At 37.5% G+C, this 20,176-nt stretch overlaps 1 protein-coding gene across 3 annotated transcripts in view; it reads right to left on the reverse strand.

The window, feature by feature from the left end:
- The window catches only part of TENT4A (terminal nucleotidyltransferase 4A), a 45,434-nt gene extending 25,501 nt beyond the window's left edge, over nucleotides 1–19,933 (reverse strand). For all 3 annotated transcript variants that reach the window (XM_026842815.1, XM_026842814.1, XM_026842813.1), the window contains exons 1-7: nucleotides 19,815–19,933; nucleotides 18,440–18,486; nucleotides 17,412–17,532; nucleotides 15,785–15,892; nucleotides 15,287–15,415; nucleotides 13,972–14,185; nucleotides 7,281–7,407 (exon numbers count right to left, since the gene is read on the reverse strand). In XM_026842815.1, coding sequence (XP_026698616.1) covers nucleotides 7,281–7,407; nucleotides 13,972–14,185; nucleotides 15,287–15,415; nucleotides 15,785–15,892; nucleotides 17,412–17,532; nucleotides 18,440–18,486; nucleotides 19,815–19,904 — 836 coding nt within the window. In that variant the 5' untranslated portion in view covers nucleotides 19,905–19,933. The remainder of the gene's footprint in view (nucleotides 1–7,280; nucleotides 7,408–13,971; nucleotides 14,186–15,286; nucleotides 15,416–15,784; nucleotides 15,893–17,411; nucleotides 17,533–18,439; nucleotides 18,487–19,814) is intronic.
- Nucleotides 19,934–20,176: the final 243 nt, after the last annotated feature.

The raw sequence follows: 20,176 nt of genomic DNA on the forward strand, positions 1-20,176 counted from the left end.
GACTGCTGGTTATATATTTGCAAACATTTCAACAAGCAATCAAATTATGCTAAAAGACACTTTAAGATATCCCTAACCAAAGAATCCTTTTGAACTTTCATTTCCTTAGTGCACCATATAATCCACTGAAGCATCACAATTTTTTAATTAGTATATTACTTATCATACTAACATGCAAGCACTGACACATAAGTAAGAATTTTGCTCTGTACTTCTAAATGGAGTGCATCTTAATTATCAAGAATGTACATGCCAGTGTACTTGATAAAAGCAATTTACAGGTCTTTGCATTTCTCCATATAGAAGATAATTTTTCCACAGAATCTGGATTACAACAGTTATGGGATGCAGTGAAGATATTATCCCAGTCCCCCAGCTGACTTTCATGCTGAAGACAGAGACCTTCGCTAGTTACAGATTTACAGGACAACTTAAAGCTTTAAGATCCCCACAGTTATAAAGGAAGTACCATGGATCGTGAGGTAGTGGAAACAAGCAACAGACTGGCTCCAAAACCAGAGTAAGTTAAAATTTAAGAAAATTCCTAACAGTATGTGGTTCAGAGAAAAAGCCTACCTGATCCTGAACAGTGATCAACCAATACAAAGTAGTATTTTGCTAACATACCTTCCCAACATTCAGCTATCTGAACTGCACTTCTTGAGCAGAAGTTGTGTCCTTGTCTGAGAGCTAAACTGTCAAGTTTCCCTTTCATCAGGGACTAGCAGCTGAAACACTATAAAACCCATGCTCAAGATATATGAAGGACTGACTATTGTACAAAAGTGGGCTGTGAAAATTTACCATCTTGGAGAAAGTAATGTTAAGTTTTGCAAAGCTTATTTTATATTTCACATCATAAAGGTACCTGTATTGAAATTTCCTTTTGGTTTAGGTGTATAAAGGGAAGGGAGGACATACAGAGCCTAACTGTATTTAGGTTACCTTCATTAGGTCATTTCATAGTAACACTTTAAAAAAGAGCAATAATTCTTTTACTGGCTTAGGGATTACTATTTCACACAAGATCAAATACCACATGTTCCATGTCTAGTATTCCAACTTTAGAGACATGTCAGTGTTAGTACTAAAAAAGGCAGTCCAGCATTTGAAGCAAACATTGAACCAAATAACATACAAGTCCAATAGCTGCAGAAAGGGCCTCACAGACAGAATGAATGTCATTCACCATTCTATTTATGTAATGTAGGTAAAATGATGCATGATGGAAAATAAAATCTTGAATTTTACATGCAGAATTAAAGGCTTTATTGTCACCACTCTGCAACTAAAGATGTGGGTTATCATAGGTAATTCTTTGGAAACCACAGTTCGATAACTAAGTAGAGCGCACTCCCCTGACATAACAGCATTTTAAATACTCGATGCAGTTATGGTCTCTCAAATACCAAAAAGGAAGCTAAGTCGGAGGAGACAATGAAGACAAGGATGACCAATAATGCAGAGAATTTGCTGTAGCCCTGAAGTTGCAGTTCCTAAGACAACAATGCCAATAGGGGACACAAACATACACATGCTGGGTCTCCTCAACACTGAGACAGAGAAGGAAATCTTGTAGCTAAAAAGTTTCATCTGAGAATGCCTTCAGGAAGATTTGAGCTTTTGCTCCAGGCTAACCTATAAATTTCACAGCTACTACCAGCTGTGGTCTTCGAAGTAGAAAATTAACATGGAATGAATAACACAAACTCTTATGGAGAAGGAGTTTGTCAGTTTTGAAGCTTCTTGGAGTACTATGCCAAAAGCAAATGAATAGTCATGCCTTCATATACCAGAAGGAAAGTGACTGATATAAAATGGTATTTTTATCAGCCTGGCTGATATACCAAAATCATGTGTGATCAAATAGATGTAAAGGGTGAAAATACTGCTACACCAACAATTACGGCAGAGTTGCATATACAGGACCTGGGAAGCTCTTCTCTCACTAGCTCTTTTCACCAAGAATAGAGATCAAAGCCCCAAGCTCTCTTTTTGGCAGAAAAAAAAGAAATTCACAAAGTTATCAGGTCAGGAGTTCAAAGGCAGATCCAGGCTACATTGCTTGTACACTAGAATTAAAAACATTCTTTATGAGACATCAGAAACTGAAAGGTGATTAAGGCTACACTGCCATATACTTAATATAGCAGCAAAGAAAAGGAAGCAAGTGTGATCAAACTAGATACCGCTCTTGACTCAAGCACATCCACAGGGTCAGAGAACAATTTTTTTAAATTAACATCTAGATATTATACTTATATTTGTTTTCAACACTGAAAATGCTTTGGAACAAGAAACCTATTTATCTGCCCTGCCTTTAGTATAAAGAAATTCCACACTTTTGGGTTGGGTTTCTTTTTTTTGGCAGAGACCAAAATTTCTACAGATATATGAGACAATCCCACAATTTTTCAAAGATGCTTGTTTGGAAGACATGGAAAACACAGGTAATTGGTTGATAAAATTAGACAGCTCTCCTATGAAAGATGCTCCTTTAAGGTTTTTCCCTTAATATTATCATGCAGTAAAACCAGGAATAAGCTATTCACATACCTACTTTGTTTTACAATAAAATAATTGAATTTATGAAATATCCCCCTGGTATTAAAAGGGAAATACAGTCTAAAAGCAGACTAAGGAGCATCTGAGAAGGATCTGCCTATGTATGAGGATAAAAAACCCCTAATTTGTCTTATCCAAATACTCCGTGTAGGAAAAGCTGATATTGCTGATACCTCTTCAGAGACAGCGTGCATTGTAGTGACAGCCATTGACCATTCAAGACACGAAGCAAAGGAAGGACTGTTTCAGAGATCAGATTTCTGCTTTCTGTGTCAGCCCATCAAGCACACAAATTTAATATCCCTTTTGACAGCTCCCAGGACTCTCACAGCCAACTAGAGGCAACCCAAACCTAGCATACAGACCTATCAGCAATTAGATCAGTTAACTGTACACTAGGAAGAGACAAACAGCTTTAAAGCAGAGATATGGAAAGATCACTTTATATATGGCCCAGAGTACTGTTGTTTTGGAGATTTATCATCAGTAAATGAGAACTCCAGACATACAGTAGCAAAACCCCGCCAAGGCTTCCTCAAACTCTGAACTCTGGCCTGTTGGCATGACAGTCCTTTTCCATCATCCACCTCCACCAATAAGGAAGAACCTGTTACCAATCTGCAACTCTGGAAACCTTTCATCAATTCCCAAAGTCTTAAGTTACACTGGAAGGGCACATCACAGCAGAACCAGTCTTCCATTCCTGATTTCAGATGACCCCGACTGTTTCCAAAATGTGGCTACACTGCTGGCAGTCTGAGCACACATGTGTATCTGAATCACACAATACATCAACATGTAAGCCAACATCCTGATCTACAGACATACAGATTAACTTAAGGATGCATCTTTATCTCATCCACATCAGTGTAAGTTGTGGATGTCAAATGTTACAGTACCACACTCTCCATCTTCCCCTAGATGGGAACTCCTGCTGCTTCTCTTGCTTCTGATCTGCCCATCACACAGCCACAAACTGGATTAACTTCTTGACATGACAGAAGCATTGATGTATTTGTTCTCAGACCAGAGAGTTCATCTGACTGCAGGATCGCTAGGTTGATCCAAAGCAAGAATCAGGAACATACAAGACTGAGAAGGAAGAAAAAGGGCAGCTGACAGGAGATAGCCCACAGATAGTTAGGCTAGACAAGGTATAATGTAAAACTGCACCATAATGTAGGGACCATGGACAGGGTAGTAACAGTCCACTATTTCAAAGAACATGACTCAATAAGCAAGAACTTGCTGCCAAACATTTGCTAAGATTTCTTGTGGTTTATCAAACAGAATAAAACTAGAAAAATGGTCACTAACTTGAAACTTCGTGTCCAAAGAAAAGCAATGAAGCTGGTGAATAGTCTGGAGAACAAGACTCATGAGGAGCGGCTGAGGGAACTGGGGTTGTTTAGCCTGCAGAAAAGGAGGCTCAGGGGAGACCTTACCACTCTCAACAACTACCTGAAAGGAGGTTGTAGTGACATAGACATTGGTTTCTTCTCCCAAGTAAGAAGCAATAGGACAAGAGGAAGTGGCCTCATGTTGCACCAGGCGAGGTTTAGATTGGATATTAGGAAAAATCTATTCACCAAAAGGATTGTCAAGCACTGGAACAGGCTGTCCAGGGAAGTGGTTGAGTCACCATCCCTGGAGATATTGAAAAAGATGTGTAAATGTGGCACTTAGGGACATGGTTTAGTGGTGGATTTTGTAGTGTTAGGTTAACAGTTGGACTCAATCTTAAAAGGTCTTTTCCAACCTAAATGGTTCCATGAAAGTATCACTCCTCACAGAATTTAATTAGCTCACTTAAGATGACACACTCCTGTCTAGAGACAGGCTATGGCCAAAGACCATACTAAAGCTTCAAAGCACATACTGACACTGACCCTTAAGCAAGAGGCTATCCTGTCCATAACTTTTACAGCTAGACTCATGTCCCCATGGCCCCAATTATTATGAAATCAATTGCGATTTTCAATCGCCTTGGCTGAAGTCGACACCAAACCTGACCTTGTGTACAAGTTGTACAGATTCAAAATAGACCAGTCCCCTCATCTGCCTACTAGGGAAACCCCTCCTTCCAAGATGATGGGAATCTTCTTGCTCTAACACAATCTACTAAACTGTTCATCAATCTCTCCTGAGCTGTTCTTGAAAGAGGATGGGTGAGATAGACTGGGGAAAAAAACAGTGTTAAAGTAATTTCTGTAGCTGTAAGAATGACTTTTAGGATTTGGCTGATGACTGTTTTCACCTAGAGGATAGCTTTCAACTCCCACTACACTCCAGATGTTATATTTGGAAGTTTGAAGGTAACAGTGACTTCAATCTACCCCTTGTTATTCTGTTAAGACTTGTTACTACAGAACATGGACAAGAAAAAGGTCTATGCTGAAGGATCAAAATCTGATTCTTTTCACACTGGGAATATCAGAAGCAGCAGCTTGCTAGAAAGCTTGTGTTCCTCTGAGTTGGACTGACACTGAAGAGCAAGTAACAATGATCACCCAAACACATCTGAAATCAGCTGAGATTGCCATCTACAAATAGGACTCTACACAGAAATTTACCCTGGAAAGATCTGATATGAATTCAAACCCACCAAGTAGCTCAAGAACAAAGCATTCCACTTAGGGGAAAGCTAGCCCCAATTTATAAACTCAAGTCAGCCTGGGGAGTTCAGCCTCCTGCAAGTTCCTACCCTTTCAAGTGCTCCTCATTTAGTCTCTGTTGATCCTTCTAGTAGAATGTCATACAGCTAGTCACTGCTCTAAAAGGGAGCCCATTGTTTACAGTTTAACCAAGCACTAAGAAGCCTAGAAAAGGGGAAAAAAATGCATCAGGACAATGGGCTCCTAGATGGCTAAGGCTTTAGGTCAGGGCACCAGAAAAGTCTTTATATAGAACCTGGACAACTCCACCTAACACATGAAAGAAGGATCTGAAATACACTTCGACTGCCCAAGTATATCAGATTTAACTAAAAACTGAGACTGAACACAGACTGCTGTTGAGGTTCTGCAGTAAACTTCTCACCAAAAAGCTCATCATGTTGACATTGACAAGACTGGTGCTGGGGGAACTACTTGCATACAGTACTTTGTTGCATGCTGTTCCTCTTACAACACCACTCTCCCTTTGACAGAATGGTAAACCACTGTCATGACAAGTTCTGAGACTCATACATCACTGGCACAGATAGCCCAGAACTAATAGAAAGACAGGCCAGATGTACAACACCTGAACACTACTGCTGGGACTTCTCCCCATGTTTGAATTTGTGACAAAATTAAAAAAACTTTTTCCCAAATACAGTAAGAAGCATACATGAAGTGCACATATTGATGATATCTGAGGTTTCCATTAAATGGATTTACAAATATACTTTCTGATGTCTGTAATGAATACAGGTACCTCATAAGAGGATGACTATATCCTTTGGAGAACTGCAGAGGTTCTCCAAATGAAGGCCAGGACCCACGACAGAAGCAAAACTTCAAGAAATTCCTAAGTTTTTATCTATACTTATGTAAGAGCGAAGTATGAATCAGCAACAAGAACTGTCAGTCAGTACATATTTAACAGATACACCCTTAACCTATCTTAAAGCAGCAGTCTCAAATGTCAGTGTGTAACATTATGTACCGCTCTTCCCATATCTCCATCACAGGTACACATGCAGTCTTAACCTTTGTGAATTTAATACCACAGAAAACCTAGATATTCACAGGCATTATTAAAATACTGTCGATTTTAAATCCACAAGTGAAAGACTGCATCCACTTTGTGGTAAATTTACTATAGGACAGCTATTTCACCTTCCAATGACATTAATGCTGGAAGTTAACAGCTTCAGAGTTTAGAATTGTACCTAGATGGTTTACAGTCTTGTTACAGCATCCTTTCCTGCAATTAGATGGGGAGTACAAAGTCATTGGGATTCTAGGGAAGCCTCAGGGAAGAGACATCCTCTGTCCTAGCCCCGATTTGTAACAGAGGGTTAGAATAACAGATGCTAGAGCAGATACATGAATGAAAATACAACACAGCTGACATGCCTTCATTTTCTTTCTCCTCCCCCTTTCAAAAAGCAGAAAGGTTGCAAAGGTGAGAACTGAGAAAGTATTAGCTGTACAGTGTTTCTATGAAAAATATTAAGCACTGCATTAAAAATGGCACATCTAGAAGTATGCTACTTTTAATGGCAGTTCTGACATTACAGCCAAGCTGAACTGATGCTTTTCATAATTATATATCTAGCCTTTTAAAACAGCTTATGGGGGCACGTATTGAAGACCTAGGGAAAACTACACAAGTAGCCTTGTGTAGTTTTGTGTATAAACAAGAAATTTGATCACACACATTTTTCTCTGCCATAGCAGAGACATACATCATACCAAACATTAAACCAGCAGACCTTCCTTTGAAATACTTTAAGAATGTTCGAGGAAAGACCAATTATCTTCTGGCTCCCTTCCACTCTTAAGAGAACCTCATATTGGACTCATCCTGGATTTTGTCACACTGTCTTCATATCAGTGCTGCACATTGAGGTATACACTCTCATACCACTGGGCAGCCTGAATTTCTGGGCAGATTTCAATACAGCCACAGTTAAACAATAAATAACAATATCCCTTTTATTGATTTAGAGCAAAACATTCCTAATTGATTACACAGACAAATGGATATTCAAAAAGTGGACTAATTACCTCTCAGAATCTCTATTTGGATATGATCTTGCAAGTGGTGATACTGCATGGCTAAGAACAATGTAGGCATAATCAAAAACTTGTTTCACTTGCATGGCACCGTAAGAACTTCTGCCAACGTCGTTTCCTGAAATAATGTGACAGTCATCAGATCATCTTTTTTTAATATCAGTAACCAGAAAATTATTCATACTTAAAAATCTCAGAAGCTTTAAAAATACAGCTTAACTGGTTAGCCCATCCTACTCATATCAGGAGCAACTAAGTGTGCCTATCTCCATAAAAGCAGCTAACCTTAGGAATGACACTTAACATTATGCATTCAATTTACCACTTTCAAAATACACATGTACCAGCACCTGAAAAACAGAGAACAGATCAGCTTAAAGCTCTTATAGCTGTTTTAAGAGGGAACCTACCAAGCTTAAAGCATCATGTCTCACTTACCAGTAGAGTTTCTGCAGGCCAAATACAGCTTAAAATTCCACTTCTGCAACCACATTATCTTCATAGGGCCAGGTATACTTACATTAACCCCTATTTAACCTTATCACAACTCTTGATTAACAAACGAGCTCATACAGATCATTTATCTCCACAGAATTAACCACTTCGTCAAATCTATCATAGAGGATCCCAGAAGTTCGTACAGCATTGTTTTTTTATCAAATTAGTGTCACTTCTTGACTGTCCCTCTTCATAAATTTATAAATTTTTATGTCATCTTTATAAATTTATAATCTTTATAAACTTTTTGACCATCTCTAAGCATAACATTTATAGCATAACTCCTTCCAAATCCAGTGCCATGTGTCAGGAAGTTCAGAAGAGCATAGTAAAGCTTCTGTATCAGTGACAACATACAAGCATTTGTCTCCCATTCTGCACCTAGAAAGATCTTGCTATTACATGCAAGAAGAAACATTTGGGGGTTTTTTTTTGATATATTTGGCACCAGACACCAAAGGTTCACTGTCACCACTCAATTTAAGGAACACAAAGAAAACTTCCTTCAAACTGCATGTCTAAAATACAGACTAGATCTTGAGTGGGTAGAAAGCTGCTTACAGTAAAAGGTTCCTTCAGAATGATGCTTGAAATGCTGTGAGAACACTAGAAAGGGATGAACCATCAAACATGTTTATTTTAAGCTTGAAAATCAGATCAGGGCCCATGAACAGGTTTTAATGAAAAAATCCACTTTGAAAATTATTGGGAAAAGGACAAAATCTATCCTTTGGAGGACTGAATCCAATGAGGCTGAATTTGACTTCAGAGGAATGCTTCACTTTATAATTTGTCCATCAAGCCAGTAGTCAGACAGCCAGGTCTGGCAGCCAGAAGTGAAAAACAGCCTTGGCTTTACTACTTGACAACATATTTCAGTCCTTTAAGATTTTCCAACCATAATGCCACTTTAACAGAAAAGTATAATCAATGAAAATGGATTGTGAACATAAAAGCATTTTGGGAACACAGAATTTTTTCAGTAATTTATATGGTCAGATAAAAACTGATGAAGAAATGCTTCCTGTTTACTGAAGCACCTGAGTATCTCATTCTGAATGCACCACTGCAGTATCCAGCAGCTACTATAGCTCAAAGTTACAGAAGCTTCTCTAAATGGCATATTTGCAATTGGACTCTATCCTGAAGTAGAAGCAGAGACCAATGTGGGCCTAGGACAATGAATCTAGGAAGAAACGTTATATTTAAGTTCAGACCTGAACTATAAAGTATCAAAGGACTTCACAAAAGATTTTGTCCAAAAGCAGCTGAATAAACCAAGGTATTTCATTGGTCAAGAACTCAGAACACATAAATGTTAATTCTACTAGAAAAATAATTATTAAATTCAGTACAGGTTTTCCAGGGGCAGGACACATTGCTGTGTCCTGAAACAATGCCACCATCCACATAATGACATGCTAAACATATATACAAAATAATTCAATTGAGATGCAATAAAAAAATGGAATATATACAAGTAGCTAAACACACACAATTGTACCTACCACTAAATTCAAGTCCACCTACAGTGGGACTCTACCTTAAACGTCTTTTCCAACCTAAATTATTCTATAAATTCACATAACAGGAGTTAAGAATACACACTAGCAAATTGCATTAGTTTAGTCTTGTCCAGTGCTAAGACAGCTGCACTTGACATGCATCCCACGTGGAGTTACACCAAAAGTAAGACCCTGCTACAAACTGTTAGTTACTCCTTTCATCAGTTGTCACCACCTCCACTGCTGTGCAGGCAAAGCAAATCATAAGCCTTCCCTAATCCACTTACAGCAAACTCAGGCAGTTTAGTTTAAACCACCAACGAAGTTGTGTATGAATCTTGATTGAAGCAGATTTGAGAACAGAGGCAGGATAGCTCATGCCATAGCATGCCTAGGTTCCTGGATTGCCTCATTCTGCACCTGTAATTAGTTCATAAAAATGTCTGAATAAACACGTCTTATTCAATTATACAGTCTGCAGAGCTTCTGACTTGCACTGCAGCTGAAAAGCAGGTATGGAAGCCAAAGCCACTACACAAGCTACTGTGAACTGTACCACATCTGCATAGATGTGGCCCTATCCAATTCAGAAACCAAAGATATCAAAGAAGCCAGATCACATTTGCATGTGCTGTCCTGAATATTTTCTTGAGATCATTCTCATTAGTAGATTGCATTTTACATAGCTGAGCATCCTTTAGTCACAGAATGATCCGTTAAAAGCACGTAACTCAAATGCTCTCGCTCTTTAAAAAAAAAAATCATACAGACCTTAATCCTCAGATGTACGTTAGCAAACAACAATGGTGTGTGATTTTATGTATAATTCAATTCTTGTTCTTTCTTACAAAGCCTTCCTCCCTAAAAGAGCACATCTAAGACTTCCATCACTCACTACCAGTATTACCACTGTCAGGTTGTATTCCATTATCTGAAACAGTTTTAAGAACATGGCCTGGAAAGGCAAAAGTAAGTCCATGAGCTAGGACTGAAGCAGATACATTTATGTTAAGCTGTTATCTAGTAAGTACCTTTTTGCAACATTCTGTGTTGAAGGGGTTCTTTCAGATGCTAACTTCAACGTATCTGCGTATTTTCATAAATACATATATTTTATATACACACACATATATTTGCATGTCCTAATGACAAAATGCAAACATTGAAAAACTTCAATAACAACTCCGGGCAGCCACTAAGACTAGAATAAATCTCCATAGTTGTTGCCAATCTCAAACCTAATTACTTCCTGTACTTATGACCTATCCAAATGCAGAATCAAGCAACATGGAGCATAGTTAGTCCTGCAGGTTAGAGAGTCTCTTTTCAAAGAAAACACAATAAAATTAAGGTTTAGAACTTTTATTAGTGACCATAGGAATTCAGAATGAAGAACAACTTCTCTCATGAAGGAAGCAGCATGGGAGGAACTCAAAATCTTAAATTGTAGTTTAGCTACTCTTGCCACTGCCAATCTGAATCAAGATCAAAATCACTGCTGTTCTGAGCATTAGAAGTGACTGAAGGACCTTGATAATCACCTGATCACAAAGGTATAAAATCATAAACCCCCCTGCTGAATAAATAACAAATTTGTCTCACAACAACAGATTAAAGATTTGTCACCTGCAACCAGTCATATCCTCCAAGACTGGATACTGCTAGACCAACTACCAACTCCACACAAACCTCTTCTAGGATACTATCATCTACCCTGCTCCAACATGTTCCTGTGAACAGATTTCTGAGTGCCTGGCTTTGCAGTTCTCCTAAATGAATGCTTTCACTTTTTACACATCAAAGAAAGGACAACTGCTTTGAGAAACTGAAATGGTGGCAGCTACAAGATATTTATAGAAACACCCTTCTTTGAATGATGTTAAGGGAGAGATTTTCATCTCATTACCCTGTCCTAGGACACTAACTCAAGATGAAGAATCTTAGGCTATGTATGAAGATCAAGTATAAACTAACACTTCAAAATGTATCACCTGCTACATAAATCTGACATCTCAAATACAGATTTCAACACACTTCCTGCTTCAAGTGTAGACTCCTGACATCTTTGTTGGAATCTTGGTTCTCAAATCACCAAAATTATAATCCCCTACCACCCAGTAATCAATCTTTGAGAATCTCAGAGGAAACCCTACAGCACCCAGGAGAATCTGACTATGTCCAAAACAACACCACAACAGGTTGATGCCTGTTCTTTCCCAACCTAGGAACAGAAGGTACTGATCAGGTAGAACTAAGCATCATACCCTTCTGATAACATCACTTATCTGTTAGCCAAACATCACCATTTCACACTGAAGAAAATCCAATTAAAAGAACTAATCCGACTGAAATTAATCCTGTCCCCTAAAAAAAATGTTGAAAGCTGATCTTTTGAGTTACACCTTTCAGCATTTGTTGCTGAACTAGTGTACAAATGCTCATAGGAGGAACCTTTTACACTACTTGGATAACCTTGAGAAATTCAAAGGGTTTTTTTCTCATCCCTGTATTTCTGGATTAAGAGGTCATCTTTCAAAGTCTTCTTCCAAGGTTCAACCAGAATTTTCTCTGAAAGTTGTGATCAGGCTAAAAAAGGATTGCAAAAAAAGATTAAAAATACATAAAGTGCAAAACCAGGATTGAGGGAAAAACTCTACAGCAGCTTACACTAATTTAAGTCAAGAAACATCTATGTCCACTCTTTACCAAAATACTTGTTCCCACCACCTCCACAGTACTCTCACTGACACTGATCCTCACGGAGTTAAGACACTGAGTGGATCGGACCACAAACTAATCAAGCAGGGATGATGACCTGTCAACTAGGTAAGGATCTGAACCCTTGGAAAAGTTTTTTGTACTGGGACACTAGCAGTAACAGAACTAAACTAATTAGCAGAATTCTAGAAATTATCTACATACACCTGACAGGTACTTTTAGATACTGTAGGAATATGTGATTAAGTCTAGATCTAAGGAGGCTGCATTCACAAGATCCGATTCAAAGAGCCATCCTGTATGTTCTATATAATTTTCGTCCTAGTTCCATCAAGCAAGTTCTGAAGATCAGTGGTAGCTGCCAGAAAATATCCCTATGGGATGCAGTCATCAGATAATTTCAAGTTATTGTTAGCTTTCATTTCCCCTGCCAAAAAACACTTTCTCTCCTGTAAGAAATTATCTTAGTCCATATAACCTCTTCTAAAATTTAATTCTTATCAACTCTTTGATAGCCTATAACTAAATATCTTTCTTCTAAACTATAGTTCTTTGCTTCTGCAAGATTTATGCTAGAAGGAACAGTTCAGAGCCCCTACTAGAGATGAAATTATTTTTTTTCCTTCTCTAAAGTGTCATCAAATAAGAAAAAAATTGCAAAGCACTATTAGCAGTGATTAAAGCATTGTGAAGCATACCTAATTTCTCAGTCCTTAGCAAATAGGAAGGCATAGAACTGGAGGACGGTAAAGATTTCTGACTCTAGAAAAATGCATCTCATGCTGCTGCTGCTCACAAGGAAATAGTGGTACAGTCAAAGTTCCGCAAAAATCACACCTATGCCTGGCCAAGTGCAGGAGTCATGATGGACACAAACTCATTGCCACAAACATATCAGAGATGTAGTTACACAAATGAGTATCTTAGCTTGCAACACGTTATAGAGAACTATGGACATTCAACATATTGAGTACTTCGAAAGGTGCCAGACTTCAGCTCCTGATCCATGGTATTTGCTTTAGAAGTGCTGTACATAAGCAGTCTACCCACAAGATGTGACAGTATGGAGTTTGAGTGCCAATTACATTCTAGAAATACTAATGCTGAAGTCCAAATTAACTAAAAATTGACTTCTGTTAAAAAAATGTTTTGGAATTTCAGTTACTTGTGACAGTCTAAATAGAATCCAAACCAAGTACTATAAAGCTGGTAATTTTTTTCAGGAGCTCAGTGAAAATTAATCTTGATTACTTTTGAAGGTTACTGAATCAAAACCAAATCTTAAAGAAAAAGATATTTTAAGTTAGTTACTTTCAAAAGTACATGCAGCTATAACTGGCATTCTCTAAAGGTCCCTGTGCAGCACAGAAGCCAGTTATGCAAACCACTTTTCACACTAACACCATAATACAGCTGCTCCCTTGCTATACATTCATGGATATATACCCACGTTTCTGTGCAGTCTCTACTGCACTGCCCTGCAGGGCAGGTACCTCATCTGGGGCATTTCCTTCCCATATGGTATAATTTGTCTGAAGTATGGCACCACAGACTGTGGCAGCAAAAGCTATACTTTCCATTCTTATTCTCTCATAATGAACAACGAAGTGCGGTTCCTACCAACAAACCCCATTCCAAGATTTCTTGGACCTCTTTCCTTTACTACCCCTCAAGCACCGTTAGCGAAGCTTATACACTCAATGCAGTTCTGAATTGCCAACGCATTATGTATCTGCACTGTTTGCATGAGAATCCAAATCCATTTAGTCAGTCTATCAGTCTTGAGAACTATAGGTCCTGATTCCTTAGCCCATCTCCATAACTGTACCTTGACACCAGCAACAGTCTCTTCTCAGTGCAGCTTCTTAACTCATTTCACAAACTTCAGAGCTCTAACATAAACTGTGAGAGTACAAGTTAAGACAGAGCTCCAGAATACTACAAGAAGTGTACAAGCTTACCAGGCAGGAGAGGATCTTCAATACATAGCATGGATGGTCTGTATCCATTGGTCATGACTTTCATGATTTCTTCTTTGGCAATATAGGCACCTCCATTTTTTATTCTAATACCAGTTTTCAAGTAGTTAAAATTCCTTCCATAGAGTTCAAAAAATTCTATCAGAAGCATTCCAAGGTTTTCATCAGCTCTTCTGGCATCAATTCTTGGATGCAGCTGTGACACAGAACAGTTGTTAATTATTAAAAATTCATTCTTTTCAAACCATACCATAGGGTAACAAAGAGCTCTCAATTAAACAGCTGAGTATAACCTCTTTACACAAATCTGAACTGAGTCATTAACTCTTCACATACTTAAACTACTTTCACGTAACCAAGAGGGGGCAGCACTTCAGCGGTATCTGGAAACCAGAGAATTCTTCCTTCCCTCCTCTTCCAGCTTTTTGAGGATTAGTAAATTATTTTCCATAAACCAAAAGCAATAAAGAAATCCTGCATACAACATTGGGCTTAGTAACAGAGTAATACCAGTTTTTCACAGAAAATCCATCAATCTTTATATTTTCAGAAGTGAGGGAGGGGGGTGGGGTGAAATCCATTTACCCCAACTGAAATACAGTTCTTTTCCTCAATCTCCCCATATTATATACAGTATGTAAGATCTGAAGCAATATTTCAATTATTAACAGCAGCAGAATATGTAGGCTTGTCTTTTAACACCACTGCTGAGAGATGCTAACATTGTACCTCAGCACACTCGCAAAAAGCTTACTGTCACAAAAATGCATTGGAAGAAGTTAAAACTCATTAGCTGTTTCATCACTTACACTATCTGCCCATTTTAAATACGGAAAAGCCTAACCAACATTTAATTAAACAACTACTTGACTGTTTGATTTCATAATTTTAACAGGCACTGAAATCAATTACTCTTCACATTCAGTATCAGTAGTCTAGGAAGTAACAGACTTAAGCTGCATCCTGGCAGATTTACAAAACACTAGTAAAATGATTCAGGTACTGAAACTGGCTGCCCAGGAAGGTAGTGTAATCCACATCACAGGCCCTGGTATAGAAAGCAATGCACAGCCTCTATGCCATTCATAAGGCTCCTGCTCATGTTTCAATTCACACAGTGAACACAAGTTCTTAGATATTTGAGAGATACTCCACAGGATCTACCAATGATCAAACACCTAGAGCCATAACAGTAAAGCTGTACATTGCAAGAGGAGTCTAAAGAAACATCACCATAACAGGGCATAAGTACAGAAACCAAACTATTTTAAAGAACACAAAGAAGGAACAGACTCACCTGCAGGAAACTAATTGCCATTAAAATTAGGCTGTAAGAGCTAATTCCACCAGTAAAAACTTCATTCAAGTCCCTCTGAAGGAGGAACTGTTTTAGTACTAAAATCAAGTAAGGCAGCAAAGAATATTTCTGCAAAGCAAAATAAGTCTTGTCAATGACAATGTCAACATTCCAAAACAAAGAGAACTACACAATCTCAACACAAGATTCATCTTCTAATACAAAAATGTTATTCAGTAGTATGCTATAAAGTTTAGTACATATCTGCAGACCTAGATATGAATGTAGAATTCCCTGGTTTATCTACACAAACACCTAGCACTCCAAGACAGCACTGAATAGATACCAGTAGAAGATAAATTAAAATATCCATGTTTAATTAGTATTAAAGTCTCCAGCAATAAATTTTCAAAAGTCTTAAGACATACCAAAAAAAGTTTAGCTAAGAATCTAGCACATCCTTGCTAAGTAATATAACATTCATTATACAGCTGATACCTTCATGTATTCCTTGATAAATCGAGCTGCCTTCACACCAGTTTCTACATTAAAACTGATGTCAACTTTCACTTCTGTCTCCTGGTCAGTAAGTTTTATTATTGGTACCTAAAAAGATTAAAATAAGGTTTTATGAATCCCCAGAAATGTAATACTGGTGCTCTTCCCCAGCTTACTCAAGACACATGGATACTATCAATCCAAATGAATGCAACTATCAAGACAAGGGAACATGTTTGAGAAAAGTTAACAATCCGAACTTGACTGATAAGTGAACATTTTCTAGTGAGATGGTTAAAAACACAGGCATGTATGATTACATTAACTTACAATCACTTGTGTACTCTCACATAGCTATTAGTTATCTGCCTTCATAGCTGCAATCCCAGTGCTTTAAGACAACTAAATTCACTTAATGACTCACTGCTGTTAATAGGAGATATTCTACTCTCATAACATGTGAGAACTGCATTCATCTGACCCAGCACTGCACCATTCACTTGCTAAACTGACAGAAGACTAGCCTAGCAGAAAAAATAAAGCACTGTCTGTTGGTTTATCAAGCTGAACTGTTTCACTGCAGAGTCAAATGAAAGCCAGAATGAATAAAAGCAAAGCAGGAGTAGCAATACCTCCTCTTCTGGCAACAATGTATTATAGAACTATTTAATATAATATGATAACATTTGTTTTAAATTTAGCTTCCTGTATGTTTAATCTGAAATGGAAAACAAAAAAAGAGCAGAAGTATAGTAAGATTTTATACCAACAGCAGAGGGAATTAAAACAAGGCTAGTAAAATTGATAAGCCTAGCCTAGTGCCATTTTCCATCATTAACTGCTATCACTGATTCTGAAAATCCCACTCATTCTCAGGTAAACCAAAGATCACCAAAGCTACTGTTATACACTGATGCTTCAGCAGAAGCTACAGGAACCTTCTGGACCTAAAAGAGTCACCCTATTTCAGAGACCACAAAACGTAACAACTTGCTAATAGAAGTCTGGAATACTCTGCTTAGTTTCCTGGAGAAAATACCACTTGTTCAGTAACATAAAATTCTCATACTTTAAGTTTTTTGTATATTCAATGTGATCTGTTAGGCTTACAAGACAAATGCAAGAGATATTACACATCAGTTTCACAAATGAAATAGAGCTCTTAAGTAGCATATTTTGGAAGGTAAAAACAAATGTTATGTTTGGAACACCTCATCATGCCATTAAAAATAAGATAACCTAAAAAAAATCAGGGTTTCAAGCAAGACAGCTCCAGTTACCAACCCTTGGCTAAACAAAGTCCTCTCAAAGGTCAGTTGGAAAAGCATTATACAAATATTTAACTTAAATTACTAGATTTTTGCAAATACTGACTTTCAGATCTTTATTGACAACATAAGCATGAAGTATGGCCTTTCCACAAATACAGCACAGAATTACTGTTGCTCATGTAAAAACCTGTGTGCTATTGCTGAGCACATATAGATTCTATTCAAATCTTGCACTGAGCAAAACATTGTGCATAAGACATTATCATTTGCTTCATGAATTAAGAACACTATTTATCACCAACATCTTAAGGGGTCTGAAAGCTTTTCAGGTCAGTATTTCAAAGACTATTACTTACCGTAGCTTTATCAAGTACTTTAATGGAATATGGCTCAGCCACATTGTGTTTTCTTAGTGCTTGCTCCAGCAGCTGTAAAGGGGGCCGTTCCCACTTCCCAAAAACAACTAAATCAATATCACTAGACATAAAGAACACAGCATGAGATTCATTAAGTCTAAAGCATAATACCCCACCAAAAAAAAAGGTAAAACTGGCATTCTACAAGTCCTCCAGGGAACCCATTTTGCAACTTTCAATTGAGGTTCCTAGTAGGATTCCTTTGCAATGTTAAGAAAGATGGCCTAGTGTGCTTTTAGGTCCCAAAGTCATATCGTAGTTTTTTGCTTCCAGTTCTCTCATTAGTTCTTTCAGCTCTTCACCCTTTTGCCGTTCTGGCTCCCTCCAACTTCCACAGCCCAATCCCATTCCTTATCTACCTATGTTGACAGGCATGTCAATAGTCCAAACAATTTTTATCAGTGATTGTTATTCACAGAAATGAAGCTTCCAGCACTTTCCTACTGAAAATTTAATTGATGTAAAGACAACACATCTTAAATACACAGCTACCCAGCTTTTCTAGATCCATCTGTTGAAACATTAAGAAATATAAAACACTGAAGACATTTTGCTGTCCAAATATGAGAAAACACAGCTGTGGTAACTCCTCTTTCTGCCCAGTAACTCCATGATAAGTGACACATTAAGTACTGTTCACCTTATTTAGCAAAACACAGTCTTTACACAGGAAATACTCAACAGTTCACTGTATCTTGAAAACAAAGAGCCAAAGACTAACCCCAGACACAAGGAAGAAAAGATAATTCACAAAAGGGTCAGTAAGTACCTAGAGCAGTACAATGATATATCAAACACTTATCTCTAATATGTAAATTCAAAAGCTCTTTCCTTTGTCACATGGGACATTAGACAAATTTTACTGAACATTTGATAGGTTTACACATTCCAGCCTAAATTCCTCTTGGAAATTTACCATTACTCTAAAAGATGACAAGCTTTTATGTAAATAGTAAATTATTACTTACCTAGTTGGAAGATAAAGCCCTGTGCTAAAGCTGCCAAATATCTGGACCTGAAAAAAAAACCCAAACAAGTGAAATATCTTCTAATTATGAATGCTCACTTCATTTACTTCCACAACACTAAAGATTTTTCTGGATTTGATAAGGATATAGCCCAGTAAAAAAAATTTACTGAACTTACTTTACTACATACTCTGTCAAGCCTGTACAAATACACTGCCTCTTACAGAGGAAACCGCAACTTTAGAGGAAATTGTTGGGGGGGGGTTGACATGAAATGACTACCAATCCACTATCAGCGGAGCACAAACTTTTGAAGCAAGTTCTTTTCACTATTTATTTCCAGTTTGACAAATATAGAAGCTGTTATAAATTTCTTTCAGCTTCCTTCTTCCTTCATAGGACAGCTTTACTGAAATTGGAAGAGTTTAAAGGAAACATTTGAGAGAATCCATACATTCTTTCCCCTCTGCTACAGCAAAGCACAATTTGCAAATTCACTTTTTAGAAGTGACCTATGAAAAAGGCTGGGCAATACTGGGCCATTTCAATGTTTATATCTGTTCCCACAAACCAGAGAGATGTTCTTACTAAGGAAAAAAATCACAGATAAGAATGAATGAGCTTTTCAGTAACTTTAGTTCAGTACTGTGAGTACAGCCCTCATTTTGTCATGGAAGGCTATGAAAGCACAATGTTTCTGAAACATTTTTCTGCTTGTTAATGACAACAGTACATCTGGTAATCAGAAAGGTGATGCTAGAGATACAGTTTACATTACATTCCATTTAGATGCTTTTTTGTTTGGAGGAAACTTACTTTTGGGGTAATAAAGGGTTTGAAAATATCTTTGATTGCAAGATATCTCAAGAAGTCAAGTCCAATTTTTCCACTAAAGCAGGGCTAAAGTAATTCCCTGAATGACAAATTTGTGAAGAGAACTAAAAAAAATCTGGAGTTTTTAACATTTCCTACATAAAGTATTTACACTTACAAACATCCTGTCAGGACTCCTTGCAGAAACAGATATAATAGGTAGTCAGTCTCACTTTAATATTCAAAACGAAGTTATGCAGAAGCAATTTAATAAGCTTTTACTTTAAGAAATGCACTACTTAAAGTGAACAGTTCACATCATCAGTTCTCAAAATGAAAAAATTATCAGTAGTCTTCATTAACCTGAAATATAAGTTTTAAATTTCCTCCACTTTTTAAAATAAATGGTTAAGTACTGCAAGAGCTGTGATATTAAGTCAATTGCCTTAAGTTTGAAGTCTTATCTGTTCATTTCTAAAACACAGAAAGATAATAGCAAGGTTAAGTGAACTGAGCTCTACAACTTACTACAGAAGCAAATCAACATTTAAACTACACTCACATCAGCTGTAGGCCAAAGATCTTTGATGACTGTTTCTATTCTTTTCACCACTTCTCTTCTCATAGCTGCTTCTTCAGGACGAGGGGACATGAAGTCATAGAAGTCAATTATTTCTTCATGTAGTCTACAGGAGAAAGTAGCATCAGTTAAAAAGTAGATTTAAGTATTACAATAAATTTTAACAAAAACAGGCCATAGACTTTATTTAATATAACCATTTAAAAACAAAACCAGCAGTACTTTCAAGAAAACGTAAATGCCACACAATTAGGCTTTCATATGTGAAACTGTAGGGTCTGGGATCTGGGACAGATATATTTGTACTTGATTATCATGGCTGCACCTCACAGTAATCTCAACAA

Source organism: Athene cunicularia, assembly GCF_003259725.1.
Source record: "Athene cunicularia isolate RWA chromosome 2 unlocalized genomic scaffold, athCun1 chr2_part1, whole genome shotgun sequence".
NCBI lineage: Eukaryota > Metazoa > Chordata > Aves > Strigiformes > Strigidae > Athene > Athene cunicularia.